The 23,178-nt window shown below is 55.3% G+C and overlaps 4 protein-coding genes across 6 annotated transcripts in view; 2 read left to right on the forward strand and 2 right to left on the reverse strand.

The window, feature by feature from the left end:
- The window catches only part of ATP6V0D1 (ATPase H+ transporting V0 subunit d1), a 33,877-nt gene extending 28,758 nt beyond the window's left edge, over positions 1 to 5,119 (reverse strand). Inside the window, exon 1 of the mRNA XM_084215180.1 lies at positions 4,953 to 5,119. Within this exon, the coding sequence (XP_084071306.1) occupies positions 4,953 to 5,082 (130 nt within the window). The 5' untranslated portion in view covers positions 5,083 to 5,119. The remainder of the gene's footprint in view (positions 1 to 4,952) is intronic.
- A 1,195-nt stretch (positions 5,120 to 6,314) lies between these two features.
- Positions 6,315 to 7,649, reverse strand: AGRP (agouti related neuropeptide; the record flags this gene model as incomplete). Its single annotated transcript, XM_084215259.1, has 3 exons — positions 6,315 to 6,506; positions 7,107 to 7,201; positions 7,466 to 7,649. The coding sequence occupies 3 exons, from the start codon at positions 7,647 to 7,649 to the stop codon at positions 6,315 to 6,317; spliced, it is 471 nt and encodes a 156-aa protein (XP_084071385.1).
- Positions 7,650 to 10,287: 2,638 nt separating this feature from the next.
- On the forward strand, positions 10,288 to 15,267 carry LOC311159023 (SNF-related serine/threonine-protein kinase-like). 2 transcript variants are annotated; one of them, XM_084214881.1, is made up of 6 exons: positions 10,288 to 10,371; positions 11,197 to 11,823; positions 12,918 to 13,059; positions 13,229 to 13,441; positions 13,541 to 13,678; positions 13,808 to 15,267. In XM_084214881.1, exons 2-6 carry the CDS (start codon positions 11,235 to 11,237, stop codon positions 14,646 to 14,648), a joined length of 1,923 nt encoding a protein of 640 aa, XP_084071007.1. In that variant the 5' UTR covers positions 10,288 to 10,371; positions 11,197 to 11,234; the 3' UTR covers positions 14,649 to 15,267. The 2 variants fall into 2 exon arrangements, with proteins under 2 accessions (XP_084071007.1, XP_084071008.1); XM_084214882.1 differs by having other exon boundaries at positions 10,311 to 10,333.
- Positions 15,268 to 17,176: 1,909 nt separating this feature from the next.
- Positions 17,177 to 21,585, forward strand: SETD6 (SET domain containing 6, protein lysine methyltransferase). 2 transcript variants are annotated; one of them, XM_084215354.1, is made up of 9 exons: positions 17,177 to 17,209; positions 17,334 to 17,432; positions 17,518 to 17,662; positions 18,190 to 18,331; positions 18,635 to 18,829; positions 18,975 to 19,098; positions 19,345 to 19,621; positions 19,723 to 19,865; positions 20,356 to 21,585. In XM_084215354.1, exons 1-9 carry the CDS (start codon positions 17,183 to 17,185, stop codon positions 20,665 to 20,667), a joined length of 1,464 nt encoding a protein of 487 aa, XP_084071480.1. In that variant the 5' UTR covers positions 17,177 to 17,182; the 3' UTR covers positions 20,668 to 21,585. The 2 variants fall into 2 exon arrangements, with proteins under 2 accessions (XP_084071480.1, XP_084071481.1); XM_084215355.1 differs by having other exon boundaries at positions 19,345 to 19,525.
- The last annotated feature ends 1,593 nt before the right edge of the window (positions 21,586 to 23,178 follow it).

Below are 23,178 nucleotides of genomic sequence, written 5' to 3' on the forward strand. Positions count from 1 at the left end.
GAGCAGCCTGTGTTTCTAGCCCATCCCTTCCTGGGACTGAACTTACTCCACTCAGAGCTTCAAACCCAGCACAGCCAGGTTGTGTTCCATGAGGAGCCCCTCAACTAGGCAGCCCCTTCCTAATATGTCCAAAAGGCAAGGTAACCCCTCCTCATCTCCCTGCATCCCCAATAAGCTTTTTTCCCCCTCCAAAAGCAGACTGCTCTAAGTCACTCTGTAACTTCAGAAGCCCAGTGCAGGACATCAGCCCAGGGTTCCTGTAACCTCAGAAGCCTAGTGCAGGGGTTAAGGGAGAGGCAAACAATCACTGAGAAACTAAAACAAACAGGGCAGAAAACAGTCTCATGCTGCAGGAGCTGACAGCTGAGGAAAAACAAGATGAAAGCACTGACTGGCTGCCGAGCAGCAATACCTGCCAGGAAACCCAGACAGCATCATCATCTAACAAGGGGCAGGACCCAAACAAGGGCTGAAGCTGCACCAGTACTGAGAAGCTGACCTCAGCTGCTGCTTGAAGTTTAGCTAGGAGAAGCTATGAAGCAGGTCTCTGCCTGGTAAAGGAGGCCAGAACAAACAGCCAAGAGCCTCTGCTGAACCCTGCAGGAAGCCAGTGACCACAGTGTTTGTTTGCCACCATGATCTAGCAGGCTATAGAAGTGCCATCATCCTTCCAATAAATTATGTTTTCCTGAAGCTTGATTTAACAGGAGAGTTGATGAAACAGCCACAGCCAGTGGTTACACCCATACAGAATGCAGGACACAGCATCAAAATTAGCAGGACAGCATTTTGGACACTGTTCTGTTGCTACACGAGAAGTCAGTGTTCAGAGGACAGGAATGGTCTGTACTTTCCTCAGATCTCACCTGGCCTGTAGACTCTGCTTCCTTTGGCAGGAGAAAGCTCTTGGGGCCAGGGGTCAGTCCCGCTGCACAGTGCCAACACACAGGGGTCAGCTTTTCACAGAGGGGTCCAAGATGTCAGGAGAGTGACAAATCATCATTATGTGAATGTCATTGAAAGGTCCCCAGCACATTAAGGCCTGGCTTCTACAGCCCCTGAGTTCAGACTGAACCACTCTTGGAGCTCAGGATGGATCTAAGCATGGCCACACCTTGGGACCATCAAGTGGTCTCTCCCTGCTCGGCAGTACAGTAAAGGAGCTGCACAGGAAAGGATCTATGCTGATCCCCCTTCACACAGGGGAATATCCTGAGTTCCACCAAAAGCACTCTTGAAGTCAGTCTGGAGCTCTGCAACACCCCCACACAAGAGAGGACACACTACCCATGCGGTTATCCTGAAAGAGAAGCCTCACTCCAGCCTTTCTGGGGCCTAAATTCCAGGGCCACAGTGATAAAATGGAAAAGAGACAGGTAGAACAGCCTCCCCTGCTCTTCTCTCATGAAAGGAGATGTGCTGAACACCTCAAAGCAATGGCAGCCTGCAGTGGAGAAAAAAAGACCTTTGGGACAATGAAAGCAAAAGCTCAGACTGCACACAGCCTGGTGTACAGAAGACAAACTCCACGGACAGATCCCACTCCTCCAAGTGCGCACCACTGTTTACAAGGGCTCCCAGCTGTGCCAACTGCACAGACAGAGGCACAGGCACCCACAGAGTAATGGGGCTGAGATGCAGTCTCCAGAAGGCCTTTCCCAAAAGAGAGCCACAAGCCTGAGCCAAATCCCTGCCACTCCTCAGCCTTATCACCCAGCTACAAGGTGACACATCCTGCTGCTGGACTTCACCCACCAATCACCTCTATAACACTGGCAAGTCAGAAAGAAAGCAGCTTTTTACACTATTGCTTGTGGAAGCAAGAATAAGTAGTAGCAATAGGATGGTCATGAACACTGACCTACGGGTAAAGACACTCCTGGTTCAAGATGCTTTTGTGCACTTCTTGGGCTCTGCACACTTTTTGCAGACCAACAGTAAAGCCAGTTGATAACCTACATTACAATCCCAGACTGAACACTGAACTCTGCTGCTTAAAAGCACCACCACTGTTCAACTGCATCAACAGCCTTTCATTCTCCTGACAGAACATCAGACCTCTGACAGGCCACCACAGCTTGAAGAGCTGTAGATGACTCAATCTTGTGACAGTAGAAATCTGGGTGACTCCTAAGTTTGGTTGCCCCAAACAGGTTCCACTCAAGCACAGATCCATGCTCACAGCACTGGAGGGAGGAGAGGAAAGCAGCTCCAGGTCCTTCACTGACACCTTGTGTCAGAAGCAGGAACTGGATACAACAGCGACCACCAGGCAGGTTCCAAAGGCGCTCAGCTCATGCGTACTGCACAGGGCCTCGCCTGAGGAACAACCAGGGCACCAGGACTTCTGGAGCTGAAAGAAGGCATTAAACGTGTTATTGCTAAAGGGTTTAAGAGAAAGCTTAAACCAAAACAGCTCTCACACACACACCCCTCAATCCATGTTTTTCTGCACTTCTTATGACCAGCTCAGGAGCCTTCCTGACCACAGACAGCCAATTTGGCTCTCTGTTTCTGACTCAACAATGGAGAGCTTGGATCAGATTACCTTGTGATCAGACAAGCAGAGACAACAGGGGATCATGTAGAAAAGCATGATTTCCTCCCTTCCAGCAGCACTAAACTGCCAGCCTAAGTCCTGAAGCAGACAAGTCAATCCCTTTATGCTTCCAGACTGATCTGGGAACAGGAGAGGGAGCAGCATTTCAGACCTGGAAGCACAATGTCCTCCAAGCAGCCATATACCCAATTCCCAGGGCCAGACCAAGAACAGCCTTGGTCCTTCAGGCTTTCTCTATAGCCAAAGCAACCACTTGCTTCAGGACTGGGACTAACTGCAGAGTCAGACATGTGAGAGGCAGCAGCAAAGACTAAACAGAGAGTAGAGAAGAATGTATCAGTAATTTATGCCCCAGTACTTATTTTGGCTGCTAATACATCAGCTACCACCTGGGTTTATGGCAGATGAGATCTGGGAGGGAAAGAAACATGTTAAAAGTCAGTGGAGCACAGACAACAAGTACTGGAAGGGGAAAATCAGCACTAAAAGGACAGAGGAAAGAAATTGTTTGACCAGAGACCTCTGTAAGTACTAAAAAACCAATGCTCCTCTGAAGAAAAATCCCTCTCCAAAAGGGCACAATGAACCAAGTGAAGGAGTAACAAGATGGGCAGGGAATTTGGAAGAGCCTTCAGGTTCTGAACGAAGCGTGACCAAGAGCACAGCAGCTGCCACCACCAGAGAGCTGCTGGGGACAGAACAGCAACAATACCATGACAAACATAGGGGAACTCCAATGTGACTCATTCCAGCCGCAGCCAACACCGCTCCAAGGGAGAACTAGGCTTAAGCAGCTTGGTTCAGAAACTGAGAAACTGAGAGAAAAGAGAAGCTCCAAGTAGAGAAGGACTCCAAAGAGGAAGTTATCTGCAGGAAAGGTGAAAAGGTTACAGTTCAGGGCATGCTGAGACTTGTGACTACCAAGAGAGCAGAAGTCACTCCCACTGCTCTCTTTCAGGGCCTGGGCTCCATAGTAGGAATGACAGCGACTGCTGCAAGCAAAGAGCTGAAAAAAAAAAAAGAAAAGCAGAAAAAGAGCTTCTGTCCTGAGTAAAAATATACTGGGGATTTTTAAGGTAGAGACTGAGGCACAAAAGAGCACTCTCTTTCCATTCTATTGCTACCTGGAGCTGCTCACTCCAGGTAACCTACATCCAGGATTGGGCTGGCCAGGGATTATCTAAACTGTCAGTGTCAATTAACTACTCAGCAATAATTGTCTAGATAAAATTGATGCTTAATTAATTATTTTAGAAGAAAGAATTATCCAATAATTATAGTTCCACTGATCAAAACAACCAACATCTCTGCACATGTGTGTTTCTAGTTTATTTCAAGACAGGCCTGGTTATAACCTTTGTGATTTGTGGTCCAGGTTCTGTACAGCAAAGAGTGAAAACTGCTAAGCAGGTCACTGATCAGAGGAACAGTTTAGCACCAGCTAATTAAGATGATGAGCTGATCACAGGTGATGACAGAACTGCAGAATACTTTGGGTTGGAAGGGACCTTCAAAGGCCATGCAGTCCAACAGCTTTCAATAAGCAGGGATATCTGCAGCTAGACCAGGTTGTTTAGAGCTCCATCCAACCTGGCAATGAATGTTTTGAAGAATGGGGCATCCACCACCTTGCTAGACCACCTGTGCCAGTGTTTCACCACCCCCATAGTTGAAAAATAAATTCTTAAGAGTTCCGCAAGTTTGTACACACTGATCTAGAAAAAAAGATGGTGGCTGAAAATCAGAATTAGCCTCGAAAGAGATCACCAAATCGGAGGCAACAGATAATTAATTCACTGGTGAATTTACCCAGATGTGCACTAGATTTTTTTCCACTAGCAATCTTCCAATAACAGCACATACTTTCCTAAGTGACCTGATCTCCTTAAACACGGAAAAACATGGATATCAGGGATCTTAGATTATACCAATAACCTTATTCCAGGCCTTTAAAGGCTTCCTGCCCTTTAGGGAGTGAAGGCACAAACATGTCCCACCAGCAAGGCCTGTCAAAACCCACCAGGCTCCCAAAACCAGCAGGGTACAGCTACACGGCCACCTCAAGAAAGCAGCAGAAGCCCAAGTTCCCTCACACCACTGTATCAGCTACTGCAATCACACGGCCGGGCTGACCGGGAAACTGAGTCAGCTGAGGCGGGGTGGGGGGCCAGGACGGAACACCGACCAGCCACGGGGTAAAGAGGGAACAGCTCCTTATAAACGCCACTATCGCCTCTTTTCCCCACTGCCAGACAGGCCCTTCCCTCCCCTCGTCTCCGCACAGCCCCTCAACATCTCCCCTCAGCCCGGACATTCCCCTCAGGATGGCGGGGACGGGGGGGGGGGGGGGGGGGGTTGCCTCCGCTTGCCTCAGGCCTCCACCGCTACTCACCCTCCAGGCTCTCACACTGCACCAGGTTCACGTAGTCGCCTTGCCGGAGTACCCCCGCCTTAAAGCCGCGCACCAGCCCTTCCAGGTAGCCGTTATCCACGTTGAAATAAAGCTCCGGGAAACACGACATGGCGGCAGCGGCGAGAGGCAGCGCTACCGCCCGCCGCCTCACGTGACTCGCGGCGGGTCACGTGGCCGCGGCCCTTCCCGGCAGCCACCGCGAGGCGGGGCCGGCCTGAGGCGATGGCGGCCGCCATGAGCCCGTGCCCGCCGTGCCCCTGCTCCCGCTGCCCAGCGCCAGGCGTGAGCCTGCCCTTCGCTCCACCTAAGCCACCGGGAGCGATACAGGCACAAGGAGGATACGCAAGTAGAGTTCGCAGTGTCGCCTACTGCCGAGACACCGCTTCTACTAGTCAGGAAATACCGAGCCAGTTAAAGGGCTTTGCCAGGAGCTGCTCTGTGAAAAAATAAAATAGTTTTGTTTGATGATATCCCACATTTGCAAAATATGGGATATGTCAAGTTTATATTAAGGCAAGATGTTCTTTGATGTAAGACCTCTGTGTGCTTTCAAACCTAATCAGGAAGAAAGGAGACCTAATCAATGGAACAGGCAGCAGCCAGCACCCCTCGCTCAAGAATATCCTGGAACAAGCTTTAAGGATGTAGTAAGCCAAGAAGGTGATGTATGTCTACATGTACATGATAACCTAGTGAAATACTCGAGGTCCATGTATCCTAGAGCTGAGCTATCTTCATTGCAGCACTAAGTCACACCTGGAGGGTCAAAAAGACCCTGCCCGGGTGAAGACCCTTCCCCTGAGCATGAGTAGAAGTTACCTGGATTAAGTTAATGTGGTTCCTATGGAAATTACTATCCAATCTTAATAGAGGGGCTGTGCTTGGGAAGTCACTAACCCTGAGGTTCTCTGTGTAAATAATGGCACAGAAAGCCTGGTGGGTCGTGCTGGATTTGTGGAATAGCACCGAGCACCCAGGCTGGGGCAGCTCTGAAATAAACAATCGATGTCTCTATGGAGCGTGTCACGATTGGCGCAGTGCACACCAAGGAACGAGCCCGGTTTTGTGGGTAACAGCAGCATAGCCAGAACATCACCTGGGGTGCCCTTGCTGCTGAAACAGCACTAAAGGATCCAGGAAAGGCACATCTGGTTTGATATGGATGTGTGGACACTGCCCAGCTGTGCACAGGCCACCCTCACCTTGCTGCCACCCCCCGAGAGCCCGAGCGGACGCATCACACCATTCCCACTCTGCAGTGGCTTTTGCAAGGGGCTGGTTTATTGGAGCTGCAGAGCAGGAGGCACACACAGGGGCGAGCAGCTGGCAGCCCCAGGGGCGCTAGTTCTTGCCGCAGGGGAAGTTGGTGCTGATTTTCCTGCAGTAGCAAAAGGCATTGAAGAAGCGGCAGTAGCAGGTGGCACAGGGGTCACAGCAGGGGATCTGGTGGCCCAGGCAGGACTCCAGGAGACGGACACAGCGGCGGGGGGAGCGCTCCTCACGGCCCTCAGCTTGCAATTCTGTGGATGATGCCTGCAGGGGAGAGAGGAGGAAGAGGAGGCGAAAAGATGGTCCTGGACCACTGTGCCAGCAATAAAGAGCTGTGTGGGAGAGAGCCAAGAGTGGCTGCTGAAGCTTGGCATTGCCAGCAGCAGAGGCTTCTGTTGTGTTCAACTCCAGGCTCTATTTTCTATTGGAAATCACTGCTGAGTAGTGTGGACTCTCTGCAGGCATTGCTGCCTCCACCATCCATGGTGTCTCAAGGCCCTTCTGCACACATTGATTTTGAAGCAGAGCCTGGACTTTAGCAAATGGCCTTCTGCCTGAACAGAGGCAGCAGGGGTTGAGCCAGACAACACAGGGCACTGCCCAGCAAGCTCCTGCTCTGCAGAGGCTTCCTGGGCTGCACTTGAGCTTAATTAAATGGATGACAGGAGCACAGGCTTGGACCACTCTCCTTTGAGTGCTGGAGCCCCTTGCAGGTCTGAGCAGCCTCAGCTCATCCCAGCTCATCAGGTGATGGACAGATAGTCCCATCCCAGGCAGCACCAAACCCCCACCCCCAGGGACACAGAGAAGGCTGCTGTGGCCTGAGGCTGCCCTACTCTTAGGGTGTCTGTAAGAAAGCCGTACCTGTGGTTCCAGCAGGCTGCCTCTCTGCACAAGGTCACCATCAGCTTCTTGGACCCCCAGGGCCATCTGCTCAAACCCCAGCCTTGGGAGAGCTCCTGTGAAATACAGAGAGACTGCACAAGGAGGCTGCTGGAGCATCAGGTCTGATTCTTCTCCCTTTGCTTGTGTGTCCCCACAAAAAGACCCCACTCCCTGTGGCCTGCCAAGCTGCTCTCACTAGCCAGGGCCAGGAGAAGCTGTGCTGCTTTAAAGGGATCCCCTGACTCTGGGTGTGGGATGCCCAGTTCAGTTTTGGGGCCCTGGGTTTTCCAGCGAGCAGCCGGGGGGCTCAGTGGAGAGCAGGCGGCCGCAGGACTCACCTGCCGGCTCCGCAGACGCCTCCTTGCCTTTGCGCTGCAGGCTGGCCTGGCGGGCTCTGTCCACCCGCTCCAGCCCGCCACTCGCCTTCTGCAGGTGGCCACAGCTGAGGTCAGCAGTCCTGAGATCCAGCACAGCCTGGATCCCCTGCAGCAGCCCACAGCACAGCAGCAGCACGTTCAGCATGATCCTGGGGGACAACCTGTGCAGAGGGCCCTGGCTGGCATCAGCCCACCTGCTGGCAGCCTGGCCTGTCCCCTCCACTGCCATCATTCCCCGCCACCCTGACAAGTGCCGTGTCAGCCTCTGCCAGCACAGCCACCACTCCCAGCTGTTTGTTCCCTTGGACTTTTTCTGGGCCCACAGACGCCTGGGAGCAGGAGCCCCCAAAGCTCTGTCATGTGCTGTGGGGCATTCCACATGAGAGCACATTCATGATCTCCCCACAGAAAGGGGTGACTAGCAGAGAATGGACTGAGATTTGATCTTTTTTGTGTCAGTTCAGGTTCTTCTGCCCGACACACAGCAGCCACCAGGCCATTGAGCATGTGGCCAAAACATCTGACATGGCTCCTGCCAGGCTCTGAGTCTGGAAGTGCCACTAGAATCTGAGTGCTGGGCAGGGAGATGCACCACAGCACACACAGCTGGGGAACAGGAGAAGCTGCGGGGCCAGGCTGTGGGCTTTGGGGGCCTGAAGGCTCTAAAAAGTAAGTGACCTCTTAGGGAGCAAAAGGAAAGGGTCTGGGAGGTGGTATCCACCAAATGTCAGCCAAATCCTTGGAAACCCTTGCTTGCTTGGGCAGCCTTGAGGTTCCAAACCTGGCTCCAGCAGCCCATGCTGGCCACTCCTCATCTCCCCATCCCACGAAACCACCCAGCTCTTTGCTGGGAGAGACCCCTCTGCACTGTGGGGAGCCCCACAGCCATGGGGTCCCATCCCGCACGCTCCCAAGCCCCCTCCCGTGATAAGCACTGACCTCTCCCAGCAGAGAGGGGGTTGTTGTCGCTGCTCCACTGAGCTCGCTGGAAGCGCTGCTACCGCTCTCTGCCTCAGTGCCCTCCTCCCCACATGTTTACTGGGATTTATATCAGCTTTTTATTAATTAAGTGCTATGACCACATGACTTCACTAACTATCAGGTAGATGGGAGCCTCTGGAAAACGGGCTTTGTCTAGATGGAGAGGCAGGCACTGGGGTGGTGCATGGGAGGGGGGACTCCTGCTTTGTGCCTTGCACAGCTGCAGGAAGGAACAGTCCCTGTTAGCTCCAAACTCCCAGCTTTTTTGGAAGTGATCCCCACTGTCCTTTCAGCCCACTTCCCTTTCCAGCACCAAGCCTGAGGACATCTCCTAGTTCCCAAACACAAAAATAACAGGGCTACAGTCTCTTCACCAAAAGCATGCCAAGCTTGACTGGTTTTCAAAGGGAATGTTGCCTATCTGTATCTCCTGGCAAGCATCCACTCATAGTGCAGAACCTCCAGAAGTCCTCCAGCTCCCAATCCCATACCACCTGCAGATTCTCCAGGCTTCCACCTGTGCTAACTGCAGAGCCAGGCTCCTTTGGGGAACACTTATGGCCTTGAGTGGCTTCAGCCCTGCAAGGAATTGGGGGAATAAGACATAACAGGAAGGGTTCAGCAAGCTCTGACATCCCCTGCAGGGAAGGCTGACAGCCCAGGCTCTGCCCAGGCTGTTCCCAGACCAGGAGGACTCCCAAGGCCTCCCAGCATGTCCTCAGCAGAGCATGAACCACGGCTCCTGGCTGCAGCACCACCTCTGGGGCTCTTGGCAGGCTTCCTCTGCTCCCACATCCCCTGTCCTGGCATGATCTGGTTCTGCTGCATTTGAGGGACAGGCTGAGCAGGCACAGGACCAGTGAGGAGCTTGTCTGCCATGTGTCATTTTCTCCAGCTGCACGTGGCTGCTGGAAGCACTCAGCATCCATCTGGGTCCCCCAGTGCACAACACCCGTCAGGGTCCCCTGCCACAGCACCTGGATGCCTCCTGCACCCCACACGCCTGGACAGAGTCACCTTGGGTGAGAGGGAGATTTGGCAGCCCCTTCCATTCCCGAGACCCAGGGTAGTGCCGAGTGTCCCATCCAGCCCCGGCTCCTCCATTCCTCAGCCCTGGGGAGCCCGGGTCCCCGCTGACAGCAGCCCCCGCACGGAGCCCTCAGCACAGCTCATTAGGGCCTGTTTGCAACCGGCGGGGCCGCGGGCCAGGACTTCTGGGAAGGCATTAGCGGGAACGAGGGCGGCCGCGCTGAGAGCTTTTTAATCTGCAGGAGCAACATCTGCTTTGTGCGCGTCCCGATGGCCAGTAACGAGCTAAATGAGGCGGCCGGCCGCTCGGCGGGCCGCTTCCAGGAAAAGACGGGCTTAAAGCGAGGGGAAAAGGGGGGCCAGGACTGAGCTCCCGGCTCAGTGGTTCAGGCTCCAGCGAGGGAGGGAGCGGGTGGTGGAGCGGGTTAGTGGCACAGCAGAGATGCCCATGAGCGGGGATCCCGGGCAGGAGCCCCCAACGGCGGGACCCTCCGGACACAAGCCCGGGCTGGGGGCTCTCCCTCACCTCCTGGAAGCATCCAGGCAGGCAGGCGGCTCATTTAGCTCATCACCAGCCCTCGTTGCCGCTAAGGCCAACCGAGTCCCCGCTACCCCAGACAGGCAGTAACGAGCCGGGCCGCGGGAGCTGCCGGCGGCAGCGGTACCCGGGGCTGCCTCTCCGGAGGTGCGATGAGCATCGCCCCGGCCTCAGCCCCGCCGGGCCGGGCCCTTTAAGGCGCGATCCCGGAGCCGCCCTGACGTCAGCGGGGCGGGCGCGCCCGGGCACCGCAGCCCCGGCGGTCGCAGCTCCGCGCCCCAGTGAGTGCGGCTCCGCCGGGGCGCACCGGGTGATAGGGGTGGGTATCGGGGTGCCCAGGGCGCTAGAGGGGGAGCATGGGGGTGCCCAGGGTGCTGAGGTCTGGAGGTGAGGGCATGGGGGTGGCACGGATGTTGGGGATTGGAGATGGGGATACAGGAGTGACAGGGGTGCTGAAGGCTGGCGTTATGGGGGTGGCCCGGAGTGCTGGGGACTGGAGATGGAGGTGTGGGGGTACCCAGAGGTGCTGGGTAGTGGAGGTGAACATATTGGGGTAGCCAGGATGCCGAATACCTGGAAGTTGGTATTATTGGGGTGCCCAGGATGCTGGGGTCTGGGAGTGTGGGGTGACAGGGGTGCTGGCGATTTGGAGGTAGGGGTATGAAGTGCTCAGGATGCTGGGAACCAGGAGAGAAGGGGTATGGGGCTGCTCAGGGTGATGAGGGACTACAGGCAAGAGTATTGGGGTGCCCACAGTGCTGCAGTTCTGGACATCTGGAGGACAGGGTATCAGGATGTCCTGGGATGCTGGGAAGTAGAGGGATGTATTGGGATGTCCAGGATGCTGGGAATTGAAAGGGGGATGTTGGAGTGCTCAAGATGCTGGGGACCCAGACATGGGGATTATGGGTTGCCCTAGGAGATGGAAGTATTGAGATTCCCAGAGTACTGGGAACTAGAGATGGGGATACAGACGGGCGTCTAGGTCCCGGGATGGGGACTGGGAGGTAGAGTGTCAGGGGTGCCCAGGCTGCTGGGGACCTGATGTCCTGGCAGGGCTGCTGTCAATGGTGCTGGGGGACCTGGTATTTGGGAACACCCCATCCCTCACCCCACATTTCTCAGCATCTCCTCCATCCCACAGCACCTGCCTGATGCCTGTCCCCACCTGACGGCACCGCCATGGCCGGGGCGCAGGGCTGCGGCGAGGGCAAAATCGCGGGGCTGTACGACCTGGAGCGCACGCTGGGCAAGGGCCACTTTGCAGTGGTGAAGCTGGCCCGGCACGTCTTCACCGGGCAGCGCGTGGCCGTCAAGGTGATCGACAAGAGCAAGCTGGCGGGGGAGGCGGCGGGGCAGCTCCTGCAGGAGGTGCGCTGCATGAAACTGGTGCAGCACCCCAACGTGGTGCGCCTCTACGAGGTCATCGACACCCACGCCAAGCTCTACCTCATCCTGGAGCTGGGCGACGGTGGGGACATGTTTGACCACATCATGCGGCACGAGGGCGGCCTGGCCGAGCCGCGGGCCAAGCACTACTTTGCCCAGATTGTCCATGCCATCTCCTATTGCCACAAGCTCCACGTGGTGCACCGTGACCTCAAGCCCGAGAACGTGGTCTTCTTCCAGGAGCAAGGGGTGGTCAAACTCACTGACTTTGGCTTCAGCAACCGCTTCCAGCCCGGCAAGATGCTCACCACCAGCTGCGGCTCCCTGGCCTACTCGGCACCAGAGATCCTGCTTGGGGATGAGTACGATGCCCCGGCTGTTGGTAAGGGCTGAGGGGAACCTGAGGACCTGCCTCCCTCCTGTCCCTTGCCTGGAGCATGGTCCTGCCAGCTGGGTACCACCTCCCATTTGGCCCCTTATACTAGGAGCACACGGTGGCACTGCTGTCCCTGCAAGGAACGAGCCTGTCCCTTGGGTGCTTGGCTGCCCAGCCCTGCCTTGGCACAGCAGGGTCCTCCCTGCAGAGACCATCCCGGCATCCACAGAGATCCCACAGAGTGATTGTTGCCAGAGAGGGGAAAAAGCCCAAGCAGACTGTGAGCCTGGCGTGGCAGCCGCCAGGAAAGTAGTATGAGCATACAGCTGCCAGCAATCTGGCGCTGGTGGTTATTTGGCAGGGCGAGGCAGGAAGGAAATCTGCTCGGGATGCTGCTGTTTGGGTGGAGGAGCTCCGAAAGTTTCCTTTGCTCCATCCCCGCCCTGGAAACCACTTCCTTCCCATGGCTCCCAGTGCTCTTCCTCCCTGGGTGCAGGGGAGGTGAAGGGGTTTGGGGAGACTGTCCGAGGGCACAGGGAACTGGGCTGGGGGCTCCAAGAAGCTCTGCTGTGACAGAGGGGACGTGGGAGGGAAGCAGGATCCGAGCTGGCTGGCTGGCTGGAATTAGGGCAGAAGGATTTAGCAAAGCAAAACACGAGCCCTTAAAGGCAAAAGCCCAGCGTTGGCTCAGGGAAAGGCGGATCCTGAGTTGAGAACAGGGATAGCTTATGGAGGCGGTAGAAAAATAAGCTGGTGGCGCTGCAAAGGGAAATGAAGAGAGAAAACTGACGCAGATGAGAAATTTTCGAACACTTGACTTAAGCAGCTGAAGGTATTAACGGAGCGCCCCAGGACAAGGTGATAACACCTCAACTGCTTTGGTGAAGTCCCTTGAGACCTGTTTGGATGTGGGGATGGGAAGGTCCTTCCCTGCCTTGGTGGGACTATGGTCCCCCTGTCCATGGGGCAAGACCTGGGGGCTGTTACTTCCAAGGAACATCCCAGTGAGCACAGGTGGGGCAGCCCCTCCCAGGGTCACTGGCATGGGGAATCTCCTGAGCCATGGTGAGTGCAACCTGAACTGCTGCTGCTTCTTGCAGACATCTGGAGCCTGGGAGTCATCCTCTACATGCTGGTGTGCGGCCACCCCCCCTTCCAGGAGGCCAATGACAGTGAGACCCTCACCATGATCATGGACTGCCGCTACACCGTCCCCCCGCACGTCTCCCCACAGTGCGCTGAGTGAGCACCACCCCCTCACTGTACCCCCCAGACCCCAACTTGCTGCCCCTGGGGTGGGTGCCCCAGCCCTGGCAGATGCCTGGGAGCTGAAGTGGGAAGAGCAGGCAAAGCTGCTTACTTTGGGATTCACATAGTGCTGCAGGGTTGCAACGTCACTCCTTTTTCCCAGTCTCATCTCCAGGATGCTGCAGCGGGACCCGAAGCAGCGAGCGTCCCTGGAGCAGATCGAGGGCCACACGTGGCTGCAGGGGGTGGACCCGTCCCCTGCCAGCCGCTCCCTGCTGCCCCTCACCTCCCACAAGCGCGTCTCTGAGGAGGAGCACGAGATCATCCTCCAGGCCATGATGTGTGGGAACATCGCGGATCGGGACACCATCCAGGAGTGAGTGATGGGATGTGGGGGTGGGAGCCCCAGTGAAGGCTCTGGGGGCCTCTCCAAGCACGGCCCTTGTGTGTGCTGCAACTCCCTGGTCCCACACAGGGCGCTGGAAGCCGACCGCTACAACCACATCACGGCCACGTATTTCCTGCTGGCAGAGAGGATGCTGCGGGAGAAGCAGGAGAAACAGGGCCACCGCCTCAGTCTTGTTTACAACCTGGCCAAGGAGGTTCAGAGCAGGTGAGCCCTCTGCTGCCCCCATCCTGTGTCACCCTCCCCATCATCCTGAGTCGCCAGTGCAGGGTCTTGGCCTTGTCACAGCCCTTGTGATGCCCAGCCGGGTACTGACACCTCTCTTCCCTTCCTCAGGCCCAACTTGTCAGACACATTTGGCTCTGCTGGCAGTGCCGGCAGCCTCCTGCCCTTCACCGAGATAGGTGGCCTCGCCGGGGCGTCCCGGCTGCCCCCTGGAGCGGACATTGGCGGCCGGCAGCCCACTGGGACCCTGCTGAAGGTCCCTGCCGTTGACACCACCATTACCAAGAGCACCCCGGCCCTGCAGCAGATCTGTGAGGAAGAAGAGGAGGACGAGGAGGAGGAGGAGAGGCCCAGCGCAATGGAGAGGAAGAGCAGCTCTCTGAACCAGGAGCAGATGCGAGCCTTCCTGCGCGCCCACCGCCCGCCCGGCCGCGGGGAGGTCTGGGGGCCAGGGGTTGAGCTGGGGGGCCGGGGTGGGCGCTCAGGGATGGCCTGGGCTGGGAAGGGAGTGAGTGGGGGTCGGGGTGCCCCCATTCTGCAGGGAAATGGAGGTGAGCCCCTAAGGAGGGAGGAGGACACAGAGCCTGGGGGCTCCTCAGCAGAGTTCCCCAAGGAAAGGGGAGCCGTCTTGTCACCTCAGAGCAGCTCAGCTGAAGTTCCCCAGGTATTGGGAGCAGAGACAACTCCTGCCACCCTCCCGAGTCCTGCAGACCCGTCCCCAGGGCAGGGGGAACAAATCAGCCCGGCCCAGCAGTTGGTGGAGAGCTCAGGCCCTGAAGGGGGCGCAGAGAGTGTGATCAAGCTGGACCCGAGCAAGAGCAAGGGGGGCAGCCTGCGGGACAGGCTCCTGCAGTTCCCACTCTGCGAGAAAGCCCTGGCCTTCAAACTCCGGCCGGGCTCGAAGGAGAGCCTCTTATCACTGGGGCAGTTCAACTGCTGCCATGTCATTTAAGGCCCCGGGACTGGCCCTGCTGTGGGGACTGGGTGGGCGCCCACTCCCCTGCCTTTGGTCTGTAGTGGCTGTTGGGGCTAGCAGGTGGCACAGTGCCCTGCTTTGTCACCGGCAGTGGCCACCCTGCCAGCACCCCCCCACCCCAGAGCCTGCTGTGACTGACCATCCCCCAGACAGGCCTGCCCAGGGTGAAGTAGACTGGGGTCCATCCCAGCACCGGCCAGTGTGTCCCCAAACCTCTGGGACAGCTCCATGGCCCTGCCGAAATGGGATGGACCACAACATTTTTTAACTACTAGAAATAATTTTTTTAAATAGTCTATTTTAATGTAATTAAATAGAGATTGCTATATCCCCCCCAGACCCCTCAGTGCCCCAGCCCCACAGTGTGCATGGCCCGGGGCTGGGCTGTCCTGCCTGCAGCCCCCCCCACCAGCCCTGGCTGGGGCCAGGCACAGCCTGGCCCATGACCCCAGGCTGTCCCCGGGGCCCTCCCTGCAAATAAGCTTCCTATTTATTATCTCTTTGTTTTCTTGCTGGCAAGAAATGAATGACGACGGAGGCATGGGCCGGAGCTCGGCCTGAGCCGTGGCACATGCCCTGGAAGGATCGGAGCCGCTGGGAAGCAAAGTTTGTCAGGACAATAAAATAAACTCGTGGGTTGATGCGGGTGCAGTGTCATTGCAAAAACATCACTGTCCCCCCAGTCAGGGGGGTGGGGATGGCTTTAAGGGAGCATCTGCCTGAGCTGGGGTGGGCAGGGACCCAGATTGGAGCTCAGGGCAGCCCCAGATGGGAGTAAGGACAGGGATAATGAACACCAAAAGGTGAGAGAAGGCCTGGGCACGCCAGAAGGCAGGTGGAGGGTGCTGCACATCCCCTTGAGAGTCAACCGCACGCAGTAGCAAAGTGCCCCAGTAGGTTTCCCCACTCTAGTCTGCCATTCCTGAGCCCCCAATTTCAAGCTCAGCCTGGGCTTCCTTCCCTCCAGCTCTGCTGTTCCTTTTCTATCCATCCTCCTTCTCCCTCCTCTCAGGTCTACCCATGATAGCCCCTTTGTCTCTCCTCATCATCCAACATGAGATCTCGCTGGGTCGTGGGTGAACAGAGCAATGCTGTATGGGTCTCAGGTGGGATGGAGCCAGCTCTGAACAGCTTGGTGAGCTGGTGATAGGAAAAGAAGAAGGGGAGGGGTGCCCTGGGGACCCTGCAGCCCCCACAGGGCAGAGCAGCAGGAGGGGATACTCCTGCCCATAGGCTCCCTTTCTTGATATTAAATGATAAAGCCACCGCCTGAACAGGGACTTGAACCCTGGACCCTCAGATTAAAAGTCTGATGCTCTCCCAACTGAGCTATCCAGGCTCACTGATAGGCTCCCGGGTGGTCTGTGACAGCTGGGGGCGGGGACCCCGTTTTCTTCAGCATTGCAGGGACAATGTGGGGACCCACTTTGCTGTTTCCCACTCCCACACCCCAAGGAGGCGAGGCTGAACACCCGGGTTCTGGGAATCTCCCTGGGCGCTGGGCAGGCACAGGGATGCGCAGGCAGGAGAGGAGCGGGATGCTGCGGGAGCGGCTCTGAAACCTCCGCCGCTACCGGAGGGAGGCAGGAGGGCCCCGCCGGGGGCAGGAGCAGCAGCGCCGGCTGGGGCCGAGCAGGGCTCCGAGCTCCGCTCTGCGGCTGCAGCAGCCCCGGCTCGAATCCGAGTCCGGCGGCGCTTTGGCAGGAGCCGCGTTAAAGCAGGAGGGAGGGGGGCTCAGGACTTGGGTGACCGAGACACAGAGCCCGTGGTGAGCACCTACAGGTGCCACCCCACATATTCCCTTGCCCTTCCTCCCCATTCTTCAGAAAGGGACCCTTTTGCTCCGTAGGGAACCCACCCTGCCAGTCCAGCCTTGCCCAGTTCGGAAGGGATTGAAGATGGAAGCCGAACCCAGTTGCAGACGGGGTAGGGGAGCCCCAGGGACAGCCCGCAGTGAGCCCGGTGGGGCGCACTAACTGGCTTCATTCGAGCAGCCAGTGATGGCATCACCCCCCTTCTGCTGGGCTGGGGACAGCACTAATGAGCCGCGGAACGGCGGCCTCGGGACGGCCCTGGAGGGGAGATCAGAGCTCGTACGTACGGTGGGAGTCTGTGTGGTGTCGACTGAACAAGAGCACAAGCTTAATTACCCTGATTAATCACAGCCAGCTGCTTTTACCCCATGTCTGGAGCTGTGACCGCACCGGTGCGCGGCGCCTCGGCAGCCACGGAGTCACCGCAGCCCCCCGATGTGCACCGGCCCCGGGCTGGACACACCGGCAGAAAGACACGTGGTGGTCCCGGGAGCCCAAAGAGAGGCACCATACGGAGCTCAGAGCCTTCAGGGAGGTGCTCGGAGGCGGGACCCTACAGAGACGGACTGCGAGTCTCCCCCGGCCCTTTCTGTCCCTTTTTGGCCACCGTTAGCCCGGCCCATGGGGGCGGAGCTCCCGCTACCCGGAACAGCCCGAGCGGGACCACGTGGTGCGGGACCACGTGTTGGCAGCGTCATGGCGTCGGCGCCCAAGCGGTTCAAGGTACGGGGGAGGCCGGGGGCTCCCGGGGAGCTGGGGACACACCGGCTCTTGGGACGGCGGCGCTGAAGGGATTCGCGATCGGCCTCATGGCTCCTTCCCCTTCACCCCATGCTTCCATCCACAGGCGGCGGTCGAGAGCGGCGCCCAGGAGAAGTGTAGTGCTGACCCCCTCTCCGGGTTCCTGGCGTGGTGCCGGCGGGCTGGGGTGGAGCTGAACCCCAAGGTGAGGCACCGCGGGCCGGCCTGGGAATGCCCTAGGTCCGCCCTGGTCTCTTCGCTCCGCCCCTCACCGCTCCCTCCGGCCCCAGGTCCGCCTGAGCAGGGAGGGCGCGGTGGCGGGGTACGGGATGTTGGCCGCCGAGGAGCTGGAGGCGGGAGAGGTGCTGTTCACCATCCCTCGCACGGCGCTGCTGTCCCAGCACACCACCTCCATCCACGCACTCTTGCAGGAAGGTGAGTGCAAGCTTCTTGTGTCACTCGAGTCCGCTGTACCTTGGAAAGGAGTAAATGGGTCTGTGGTAAAGCCTCGGGAACGTTTCTGGTTTGTGCAGGATGCTGTAGGGCTGTTTGATACCAGGTAGGAAAGGGGAGGGCTGGGCATCCCCTCGCTTCCCTGAGAGCTGTGCGGGACAGGGAGAAAAGTCCATCAGTGCAACATCTCCAACTTCTAACTGACAGGCACCTGTACTATGCTGCTTTCCTTGAAGCACTGGTAAGAAAAAGAACAGTTCCTTGGTTCCTGAAGGCATGCAGAGCCTCAGGCTGAGGGGGGCAAGGCCGTGAGGCCTGGCAGAGCTCATATGTAACTCCAGAGGAGCCATTTCTGGTCCTGGTTCAGCTCAGGACAAACAAAGACAAACCAGAATAAAAGCTCAATCCCTGTCTCCAGGCTGAAGACAGGCATGGAGGCTTGTCATATAAGGTTTTGGTTCTGAAACGCAGAACAATTAAGGTTTTCTCCATCCTGTCTGGTTCTGTAGCCCAGGAGTCCCTGCAGAGCCAGTCTGGTTGGGTCCCTCTCCTGCTGGCCTTGCTCCACGAGTACACAGCCAGCAGCTCCCACTGGCAGCCGTATTTCTCCCTCTGGCAGGACTTCCAGAGCCTGGACCACCCCATGTTCTGGTAAGGTGAAAGCAACGGGGCTTGGGGAGGCTCAGGCTTACAGCTGAAGGCAGGCACAGGCCAGGGGCTGCTGAGTACTGTCCTGGGAAGGGATGTGGTCCTGCTGGGTGACCCCAACCCTCTGTCTGAACACTTTGCTGGCAGTGGCAGGAGCCTGAGGGGCCCTCCTGGCGTTACGTTACAGGCAGAGCTAGAGAACAAGGACCTGGAGAGCGTGGGGAAGCTGAGAGTTTTATGGAAGAAGGAGTTTATAGACCCTTGGCCCTAGCACAGATGGAGAAGAACCTGTTTTTCTTGCAACAGGCCTCAAGAAGAGCGAACAAGGCTCCTGCAGGGCACAGGCATCCCTGAAGCTGTGGACAAGGATCTAGCTAACATCCAGCTGGAGTACAACTCCATCATCTTGCCTTTCATGGAGACCCACCCGGACATCTTTGACCCCAAAGTGCACACTCTGGAGTTGTATAAGGAGCTGGTGGCATTTGTCATGGCTTACAGGTGAGAAGTAAGGGCTCTGCTCCAGGAAGAAGCACGGACAAGGAAATAGGAGTACAGGCTGTGTTAGAGGTTGCAGCTGCACAAGAATCTGAGTGTAAGGTGAAGCTTGCCCTGTGCAGCCACGTGTACTACTGGCTTGTCTTAGCTTTCAGGAACCTTTGGAGGAAGAAGAAGAAGATGAGAAGGGGCCCAATCCTCCCATGATGGTGCCTGTAGCAGATATTTTGAATCATGTGGCCAACCACAATGCTAACCTGGAATACTCTCCTGTGAGTGTAAAGCTGCTGTACCAGGCATTGTCACAGCTTGGTTCTATTTTAGTAAAACTTTTGGGAATGGGGGCACAGCAAGGTGGGGTCTCAGCTCAGGGCAGCAAGTCTGGCCTGGATCTCGTTAAAACAAAGCCCTGCTGCATGTTTGGTTAGGAGGAGCTCAGGGAGATCTGAGCTCTCTGAAAGCCCCTGTTGAGCAGTCGGATCAGCACAGCTTAGATGCTCTCCTCTCCCTGCTTGCAGCACTGTCTGAGGATGGTTACAACGCAGCCCGTGAAGAAAGGACAGGAGATCTTTAACACCTATGGGCAGATGGCCAACTGGCAGCTGCTGCACATGTACGGCTTCGCAGAGCCCTACCCTGGCAACAGCCACGACACAGCCGACATCCAGATGGTGACACTGCGCAGGGCGGCTCTGCAGCGTGAGCGGCACCCCAGCCCCCGGCAGAGCATGGGGCAGGGATCTCTGTTCAACAGGGATGACATGAAAATAAGCCTGTTCCACAGCATTTCAGGGGGTGGGGCCATACCTTGGTTTTCTGTCTCTTTCCCTCTCTCCATTCACCCTCCCCATCCACTGCTTTCCCCGGTGTTCACAGCTCTGCTGTCTTTGAAACAGGAGCCAAAAGTGAAGCGCAGCAGCAGCTGGTCTCAGAGCAGTGGGACTTCCTGTGCCAGCTAGAGATGGTGGGGGAGGAAGGTGCCTTTGTGCTTGGCTGGGATGAGGTGCTGACAGAGGAAGAGCTGTCTGTGACCCTTAAGGTAAGAATGGCCAGAAGAGCTGCAAAAGGGAGCACAGAGTGCAGCTGGGCAAATCAGCAGTGCAGAATGGCTCAGTGAAGGGAACAAGCACCTGAAGGCAGTCTGGCACTAAGAATCCTATGCTAACAGTGGTAGGGGATGTGGCTGCCCAGCTCCTAGATGCTGTTAAGTCATCTTCCTCTCCTGAAGTAGCCATCCAGTGTGTACTCACATATTTGTCTTGAATGGCTCCATGGCCACTGCTGTTCTAGAAAGCTGTCACAACTTTGTAGGTGAAGCTGAGATGCTTTACAAGACTTGCCAATACCCAGATTTACTGTTTTAATGTTCTTCTAACCCACAATTACTTGCACTTAGGTATTTAAGCCTGTTTTAGTCTCTTAATCTTTGGTGCAGCTGAGGAATAACTCACCTGCTCCACGTGGCTCTTCTGTTCTACTGATGTACTCGCACTGCCAGTGACTTAACCCCTTTGCCTGGGTCACTACAGGTGCTCTGCATGTCAGAAGAAGAATTCAAGGAGTATAAGGAGCAAGATGGCTGGGAAGATGACAGTGATGAAGAGGAAAACTCTACCCTTTCAAATGAGGCCCTTTCCCGACTTAAAACCCCTTGCAAGAAGCTCCTTTATGACAGTGTGCTGCTGACCCTGGAGTCGTATGGGGCAGACCTGAAAGCAGAGCAGGACTTGCTAAATAACAAGGAGGCTTATGAGAAACTGAGTCGAAGAGAGCAGCAAGCGCTGCATGTGCGCTATGGACAGAAGAGGATCTTGCACCAGCTGCTAGAGCTGGTACAATAGAAACCCCAGTGTCCCTGGCCAGTCCCTGATTCTGGGGGAAAGGTCAGCCTCTGGCCATCTCTTCTCCAGAAGAGAGGACAGATGGCAAGACTAACTGCAGGTCCACTTGTCCCTCATACACCACATGGATTTTTAGCTACCTCCACATAAAGAAGTATCTTCACAGCACAAAGGTGGTTTTGAGTGGCCTTATTGTACCTTGAGAGCTCTGCAGCACAAATACCACCTTCTTCCAGAAGCCTTAAGAAACCCCAGCCATGCTTATGGCTGTTTTAGGAAGGCAGACATACACTGCCAGAACAGCAGAGGATTCCCTCATTCAGCATCAGAAGCTTATGGCAAGAGCTGCTCCTTGTCCAGATTAAGAGGGCAGAAATCCAGCTGGTAACTCTTACCTTAGAGAGGTTCAGAGTAAATATCTGGCAGGTGGACCTGCTGACAACACTAAACTCTTCACCTGTACATATTTTATGTTGAACATAATCAGGAGTACAAGCCCATCTAGCTGGTCTTCATGTAGGCTCAGTATAACAAGTATTTCCTTTTATTTCCACAAAAGGTATTTCTGTGTGAGCTTGAGACTACTCTGGAGGAGCACTGTCACAGTTCCACAGCTGCTACAGGCTAAGCATTTGATATACACTCTGCTTGATGTAGTTCTACCCTGAACTCACTTTGGTTTTGCATGACAAAACACTGATCCTTGACAGGCCATGCTCTATTTAATAAAAATGAGTTTCCTTACCCAGCCCATGCTCTCTACTTCAGCAGGGTGTGAAGCCCCATCTCAGAGCAGGGGGATTGTTGCTGCTGCTGCAGTTTAAATTACTGCAGACAAGCAAAACCCACACTGCACTCATGATGAAGCTCAGCTACAGCCCTGCCTGCAGTGCTTGGGGACAGGGTTGTTTAACAGTACTGAGGGGAGCTTGTTCTGGTTTCCCAGATGGACAATAGTGAATTTGAGCAGGCTCTCACACAGCTGCCACTGTCCTTCAGAATCCCCAACACAACTCCTGGTCACAATAAATTTGGGAAATGAAAAGGTAGAATATCTGATAAAGGAGCAACCTAGATGTAAATAAGCCTTCAGTAAACAAAGCACATATATAGCTGGAGCCATAGGAAAAAAGGAAATAAAGCCATTTCTCCAGCCACTCAAATTTGGAATTGAAAGAGTTTTATAAAATTTCTGTACATATCCAAATGCCCAATGCCATTATTAGGAAGAGAATTAAGTAAATTAAATGCAAAAAGAACCTTTGAAAAAGGATGGCTCCAAGTACAAAAACCAAAAGAAAAAGCCCTGGGGCCTAAGTGTTTATGTTACAGGATCAAAAAGACCCAGAGAGGAAGAGATACCCATAAAAACAGAAGATGGGGTGACTCCTCTCACGTAGGTGACTGGCACTCCTGACAAGATCACAAGAGGCAAAACTAGTAACAATCCAATTAAAACCAGGCACGAGATGAGTAAGATACCCTGTTAAGCTGGAAGCTAGAAAAGGGCTAGAGCCAAACATGGAAAGATTTATTAGCTTTGGGTTGCTTCAGGAATGCCAGTCATTTTAATACCCCAATTCTACCTGTTCAGAAACCACACTCAGAGGAGTATCAGCTATCCAAGATTTAAGAGCAATAAAGCTTGCACACAAGATGTGCATCAACCACATAAAAAGACACTGGTCAGTGGTTTGGGGCATTAGACTTGAAAGATTTTCCCTTAAAAAAGATATCCTTTTGTATCCCATTGGATGTTGGAATTCAGGAGCTGTTTGCATTTGAATGGGAGAAACCTCAAATGGGAGGCTGTCATTTATGCTGTACTGTTTTATCATAGGGATTTAAAAACAGACATACAATTTCTGGAAAACAATGTAGAACTGTGTGTCCTTGGGATTGGAATGGGAGGCACAGTAAAAAGTATAGTGAAGAAGAAATGAGAACTGTGTTCACAGATCCAACTCCAAAAGACTCAGTTTCAGTACAGCTGCTGACCTGGCAAAGGAATGCCATGGAATTGTAGGACCTAGCCACAATCTACTCCTTGCCACAGAGGTGACTAATGCCTGGAACAGAAAGAGAAAGAATTCCCTCTGAGCTGCCAGCCACTGGCACAGCTGGCTCAGTGATCCCTCAGAGCTGTTTTTTCCTCTATACAGCAAATGCAAAGCCAGGTATGGAACCCCTTAAACCCAAGTAGAAAATCCTGACCTCTCTGCCCACACCACAGCAGTCAACTAAAGCAGTTAGCTTTAACAAGCTGATGTTATGTAAAAAGAAGGAAGTGAAAACCTCTTATTTCCTAGCACCTGCTAGGTTAAAAGGACTTTGCAATATTACCAACACTGAAGCTGCCTACCCTTACAACAGCTAACCACAACCTTGGGCAGATTCCTGCTGCAGGGAGACCACAGCGGGGTGAAAAGCACTAGAAATGAAACTGATGGGCTGTCTACACTCCATCATACTTCCTTCCAGTGCAGTCTCCTGTCTGAGACACTCTGCTCA

The sequence above is a fragment of the Fringilla coelebs genome, assembly GCF_963513975.1.
Source record: "Fringilla coelebs genome assembly, chromosome: 14".
Lineage (NCBI taxonomy): Eukaryota > Metazoa > Chordata > Aves > Passeriformes > Fringillidae > Fringilla > Fringilla coelebs.